At 52.8% G+C, this 6,567-nt stretch overlaps 1 protein-coding gene across 1 annotated transcript in view; it reads left to right on the top strand.

Annotated features, from left to right (window-relative positions):
• The window catches only part of MCIDAS (multiciliate differentiation and DNA synthesis associated cell cycle protein), a 5,957-nt gene extending 408 nt beyond the window's left edge, over nucleotides 1-5,549 (top strand). The window contains exons 3-7 of the mRNA XM_008065783.1: nucleotides 58-149; nucleotides 3,237-3,309; nucleotides 3,862-4,073; nucleotides 4,791-4,901; nucleotides 5,051-5,549. Of these exons, the coding sequence (XP_008063974.1) occupies nucleotides 58-149; nucleotides 3,237-3,309; nucleotides 3,862-4,073; nucleotides 4,791-4,901; nucleotides 5,051-5,491 (929 nt within the window). The 3' untranslated portion in view covers nucleotides 5,492-5,549. The remainder of the gene's footprint in view (nucleotides 1-57; nucleotides 150-3,236; nucleotides 3,310-3,861; nucleotides 4,074-4,790; nucleotides 4,902-5,050) is intronic.
• The last annotated feature ends 1,018 nt before the right edge of the window (nucleotides 5,550-6,567 follow it).

Raw genomic sequence — 6,567 nt, 5'->3', positions numbered from 1 at the left:
GCCTGGCGGAGAGGCTCAGGGTCCGCCCGGCGCGTGTCTCTCCATCTCCCCGCGCAGCCCTCACCACCATCGACCTGCAGGACCTCGCCGACTGCTCCTCGCTGCTCGGCTCCGACGCGCCGCCGGGTGGTGACCCGGCCGCCTCGCAGGTACCTCCCCTTCTTTCGGAGTCTGGTGGCCTCCGTGGCCCACACCCCGACTCGGGAGCGGTGGGTTTATTTCCGCAGAGGCTCGTCTCCGGAGCCCGGGAGTGCGGGCACATTCAGCTGGCGGGAGACGGCGCCATGCGGGCACCTGGGCCTCCCAGATCAGAACTTCCTTCTCCCTCTTAGCATGTTATGAAGGCCGCATTTCCAGAGCGGTTTCGGCCAACTTGGTACAGTGGGGCCCACCCGGAGGGCTCGCCTGCTCTTCCCCTCCCATCTGTTATTCCCTGGAGCTGTGACAGGGCAGTGCGGAGATTGGCACTGAGGCACCGGGTAGGTGGTGGGACAGAGTTGCGCGCTGGGCACCTGATGCTTGTCCTATTTGTTTTCCCAATACGCTTTCTTGGACATTCACTTACCATTTTCCTTCCGTGGGTATCTAAGGAGAGTGGAAGTCAATGGATACTTCTCTGTCAAGACTGGAAAAGCGGAAAAGAGTTTACATTGGGGGAAGCAGGAAGAAGGACAAAGGAGTCTGGAAGAAATCTGGCAGAAAACATTCCTCTCTGCAGAGATGGCCCTTCAGCAGTTGGGCACTTTAAAAAAGTCCTCTTCTGCCTCTCCAGAAGCTCCAGACACTTGCCATCATGGGGCAAGAAAGCACTTGACTGTTTTCTTTCCTTCAAATGTGTCTTTTTACTTCCATCACACTTCGACTACTTGTCAGGGCTGACATTTCCCAGACAGGGGATGGACTTTTACAGCACTGGTATCAGTGTCCGAGGATCACCTAGTCAGGGAGGCGAGAAGCCTGCCCCAATGGTGGGATATGAAGTGTCCAGAAAGACAGTAGGTATTAGCTAGATGCAACCCATAGGAAAAGTGCTAGTTTCAGCTTCCCGGCAACCCATCTGGGAACTGGGGACAGGCCCAGTAGAGAATGCTCCAGAAGACTACCAGCTCCCAGCACTGGGAGTGGTGATAGAGCAAAGCTGCTCAGGACTCCTTCAAGAGCCTCTCAAGGGTCTTAGGGTAGGTGGCCGCTGAGAGCAGAGTTTGATAAGGCAAGAGGTGGAAGTGGGCATTGCACTGCAGAGGTGTTTACTTGTTCTTTTCAGATACGGATGCTCAAATAAGGAGAGGCAATGCCTGAGCGTCTTCCAACTCACCCAGAGGCCTAGGTCATTCTCTTACCCTAACATGCTTATTTTGCAAGCCATAAGAAACAAGCAGCTCTTGCTGAAATTTTGCTCAAGTATGCAGAATTTTAATCTAACGTCATGTTCTGTGTTAGTAAAAAATTTTTTTCTTGTTGTAGTTGGAGAAATGCCAGATTTATCTAATCGGGAAGGTAGGATTCAAAATTTCAGGGGCAGAGCTCACACCAGATGAACCAAAATGCCCAGGATTTTCCCTGGGAAAGACAGTTGATACAGTGGTGAGAGGCCCCTAGGGGAAGAGTGCTTGGTGGCACCCCCAGCCAGTACACACTCAACACACATTTCCCAGTCCCTTTCCTGCAGGGGAAGGTGGTCAGAGAGAGGAAGTACTTTAGAACCGTTTGAGGTTCAGAATGGGCCAAAACCTGGGATGGCATTGGAGGCAGCATCTCCTGGGCCCACCTCCTGAGTTGGCCTCCAGTCTCCTCTTGGTAAGAGCTTTTCGAGAATCCTTACTGAGAGGGAAACCTTTCAGCCCTTGAAGAATGAGTCTCATGTCTGACCCCTTCAGCCAGTGCAGAATTCCCACCCCGGGATTTTTCTGGGGCCCTCAGTCCTTTCTTTCTCGGCTTCTTTCCTCTCACCTCAGTGTCCAGCTGTTAGAATCCTCCCTGCTTGACTTTTTTCCCCTGAGGAAAACCGATACTCATACATTCTGTGAAGTAAGGGTCAGAATAAGTTCCTTTTCCCAGAAATATTTGAATAGTAAAGAAGAGCTTTTTGGAGAACAGTATGATTAACACAAAGGAATGGATCAATAGTGGGATCGGTAGAAACATATTTCTGATGGAGATAGATAGATAGGATGCATCCCCTCACACCATGACCCTGGAGACTGTTCCCCTTCCCAGCGCTGGCTTTGGTGGAAGTTGGGTTTCTTAGAGAGAGAGAGAAGCTGGAGGCAATGAGGTATGGAGGATAGAGGACTGAAATTGGCAGGAGCATTCCGGGGCGGGAGTCCTCATTCCATTATTTCAGAACTGGGTGAATTTGGGTAATTTCACTTCTCTGATTCTCCCTCAGTCAAGAGGAATCACCTCCCGGGCCCTGCCTGTTTCCCACACTGGTATGAGGATCAACTCTGTGAAAAGAGTTTTGCCAACTCTGAATGTCCAAGAATTAAGAGAACAAGAAGGTTCCTGGGCCTCCAGCTCTTTGCGGTCTCCTTCCTCATGCATCCAAACACCCGCCAGGAACCCAGGAGAGGGTACGGTTCAAGAGGGTACAGATGTGGAGGCACATCAGGCCTAAGGGAAGTCAACTCCCAACTTTTGGAGACTGCAAAGAGCAATGGAGACCACACCTGCTGCGCGCTGAACAGAAGCATCTTCCAAAGTGTCCCTGACCACTCGTTGCCTCTCCCTTCCTTTATGTGACGAGCCTGGGCGGGAAACCGCCTCAAGTTACTGCTTGACGTTGTTGGATCTTGGGAGGAAAGACCGGGTGTTCACGCACACCGCCTCCTGGTAGAGTGGTGGCTTGGTGGCAGGTCGGGGGCAAGTTGCGGTTCCGCAGGCGCACGTGGAGCGCGCCTGGCCTCGCAGAGGCGGCTGGTTGGCTGGTGGCTGGCCAGCGGGGCGGGCGGGGGACTGCGCCGCCTGCCAGAAGGACTGACGGCGGACACACAGCCAGCGGCTCACAGGTTTCGCGCCCTGCGGGAGCCACGCCCTGCAGCCGCCACTCCGGGTCTGCGCTGGGCCGTGCGTCCCGCTCGCCACCATGGCAGTGCAAGCCTGATGGCTTCCCTGTCCTGGACCGGGCTTGGTTTGCAGACTGGCCACTGAGCCCGGGAGGATCTCTGTTGGTCTAGCAATTGCCTCTCACTGGCTAGACTCGACGTTAACCGGTTTACACTTGTGGTTTACTTTAGAATCCTTCCCTCCAAACGGGAGTGGACTTCGATCTGCAGGATTTCAGAGACACGGTGGATGATCTCATTGCAGGCAAGTGCAGCCCCCTTTCAGTTTAAATTACAGCGGGAGTGTCCCCTATCCCCAAATCAGACTAGTTCACATTTTGTGGTCGTGAAGGGGCTAAACCCAACCACCTGTCAGTGACTTTCCAGCAACTCCTCAAAGGGTCAGGCTCTTCCACATTTAGGACATTTCTCTCTCCCCAACAGAGAAGTTGAGTTGCTGATCAATAGCGCTTTGTCAGTTGGTCAGTGTGAGTTCTGGGATAGGGAGTCCTGCCCTGTGATGTGGCCAGGGAGAGACTGAGTGACAAGAGTGTGCAGAGGATCGCAGGATCCAAGGCCTGTGTGATTTCCAGGCTCAGGAAGGTTTCCTTGATTGACTGCCGATCAACTGTACAGGCATATATCGAGCGCCTGCTGTGTATGTACAGAGCATCCGGAATCGTAGGCGTTTTGGATTGAGGGGGCTTTACTTCATAAAGGAAAATCATATAAACCCTACACCCAGAGTGGCATTTTGCTTCTGGGGCTAGCTGGGCGTGCGTCCGAGGCTGTAAAACCAACTCTCACTCTTCGCCAGACTCGTCCTCTTTGATGTCACCTCCCCTGGCCAGTGGCGACTTCCCCTTCTCACCATTCGGGCCCTGCCTCTCCCCACCACTGGACCCGCGGGCCCTGCAGTCACCGCCGCCGCTGCGCCCTCCAGACGTGCCCCCGCCAGAGCAGTACTGGAAGGAGGTGGCCGACCAGAACCAGAGGGCGTTGGGGGACGCGCTGGTTGAGAATAACCAAGTAGGAACACAGGGCTGGCAACCGGGAATCACGGGGCAGGGACGAGGTGTGCGGGAGGGTAGGAAGTGGAGTTGCCAGGGCTTAAGGGCGAGGATGTATCCCTGTGGATGCCAGAACCAGTGGATTGGTTAGTGGTTCAGTAGCTATTGTTCCGGTGGCTCCACCTTCCGTTTCTGACTTCACTCGGTGGGAACAACCGCATCCTACCAGATGTTTATTAGGGCTGCCAATATTTATTGAAAGCTTCTGTGTGCCTAGCCCCGTTCTTGTCAACTTCCCGTCTCCTCTCGTTTAATGCTCACAGTCACTGAACTAGGTCCTCTTACCAGCTCCATATTACAGATAAGGAAATCGAAGTGTAGGATAGTTGAACTTCACAGAGCTAGAACCTAGGTCTGCCTGTTGCCCAGGTCAGAACTCTTCGCCACCAGGCTACCCTGAGGATTAATTGTCCAAGTGCTATAAAAAAAAATCGAATGAATTGATGATTATTCTCACCAGTGTAAATGCCCATGGGTGGGTCCTCAGTTCTTTTGTTGTTGTTGTTGTTTTTGCTTTATTTGGAGGGTGGGGCTGTCTTCTTCCTATGTCTGTCCTCACACGGTCTTCTCTCTCTGTCGGGTCCCCAGTTCTTGACGAGACGTCAGGGTCTGGGTTGGCTTCATGCGGTATTTGCAGACTAGACCACCCTTGAATGTTTGGGTCCCCCCCCCGCAGCTGCACGTGACGCTGACCCAGAAACAGGAGGAGATCGCGTCCCTCAAGGAGCGGAACGTGCAGTTGAAGGAACTCGCCCGTCGGACCCGGCACCTGGCCTCGGTGCTGGATGTAAGTGGGGCGCGGGCGACAGGGAAGGGGCAGCGGGGCGTTGGGACTGCTGCAGTCCTCCCCACCCCGGGCCCTGCTCCCGGTGTCTCCCCCTGCGCGCCCGGCAAGTCCCGCAGGCCCCAGGGCGGCGCTCTTCCCCGTCTTTCTAGAAGCTGATGATCACCCAGTCCCGGGACAGCGGGGTGGCGGCCGAGCCCCTCCTGCTCAAGGCGACGGCCAAGAGGAGCCTGGAGGAGCTGTTCAGCGCTGCCGGGCAGGACTGCGCGGAAGTGGACGCCGTCCTCAGGGAGATTTCTGAGCGCTGCGACGAAGCCCTGCAGAGCCGCGACCCCAAGCGGCCCCGGATGCAGCCACAGCCCGCGAGCCCCGACGGCAGGCCCGGGAACCTGCACGGCGCCTTCCGGGGGCTGCGCACCGAGGGCAGCGGGGGCGCGCTGAACCTGAGCCACAGCGCGCTGGAGGAGGGCGGCTCCTTCAGCACCCCTATCCGCAGCCACAGCACCATCCGCACCCTGGCCTTTCCCCAGGGCAAGGCCTTCACCATCCGGACGGCCAGCGGTGGCTACAAGTTCCGCTGGGTCCCCAGCTGAGCTGGGATGTACGCTCCCGCCCCAAAACACTGCCCTGAATTTCGACTGAAACGCCTGGAGGCTGAGCGGGAGTGGCTGGAACTATTTCCTGAATTCGGCTTCCCAGAGGAACTCTCCCTTCAGGGCGAATGCCAGCCTGAAACTTCTGTTTTCAGGAACCAAAACGTCCTTTTATTCTGCTGCACTGTTAAGTTCTGCTACAAAACACTGTAAAGCCCCTCCCTTTGTCACAGTGAAACTGTACTTGTGTGTATGTGTATACACACATAATCACAGTCAATTTAAGCAGTATTTTTAGTAGCTTTGAGTTATGTTTTTAGAGCAGGAAGGGATTTAGAAACTACTTTTATAATTATGTAATGCTCTAGTTTTATAGGAAGGGAAAGGAGGCTCCAACAGGTTAAGTAATTTTCTACAATAGGAATCATTATTGGAACATCCCGGTCACTCTCATTAGTCACTTAATTCCAGACCCAGAAACTCAGTATCTGGGTGAAAGTTTTAATACGTCACAACTTTCCTCAGTCCTGGCAGGACAACTAATTTCGTTTCCAGTGAAAACTTTTATTTTAGCTGCCAGAATAAAAAAAATCAGGAGAGGTACCCTAAACAGTTGCCTTAGAAAAATGCAGATTCTCAGAGGCAAAGGACTGTCACAAGATGGTTGCTAAGCACATTTGTTTGTAATGATCATTCGTATAATTTTGAAGATGTAGGGTAAGTGTTTCTATTAATTATACATAGTTTTATTTGCCCAAACAGAACGACCACCAAAAAAGCAAATGTGCTTAATAAGATATATAAGTTGTTTTAAGAAAATGATATATGACATCAAAAAGAATGTTGACGTATTCTGTCAGACACCAAGTATGGAAATCTTGGTAAAAGTAAATCTATTAACTTGAATTCCAGAGACAAAAATGGGGTGCCTAGTCATGTTTTACAAGTGCTGGCTTGATCTCTTTGGCTTGATCTATACAACATGTAAGAAAAATGTCTTACTTTGAAACTGCAAAGTGTCCTCACTTTGACTTTTCTTCTACTCCTGTTGGTCTGGGCTCCTTTTGCTACTCAGT

This window comes from Carlito syrichta, unplaced genomic scaffold (genome assembly GCF_000164805.1).
Source record: "Carlito syrichta isolate Samal-C Ts95f unplaced genomic scaffold, Tarsius_syrichta-2.0.1 Scaffold308804, whole genome shotgun sequence".
In the NCBI taxonomy this organism is placed as follows: domain Eukaryota; kingdom Metazoa; phylum Chordata; class Mammalia; order Primates; family Tarsiidae; genus Carlito; species Carlito syrichta.
This window is presented reverse-complemented; position numbering and strand designations above follow the sequence as displayed.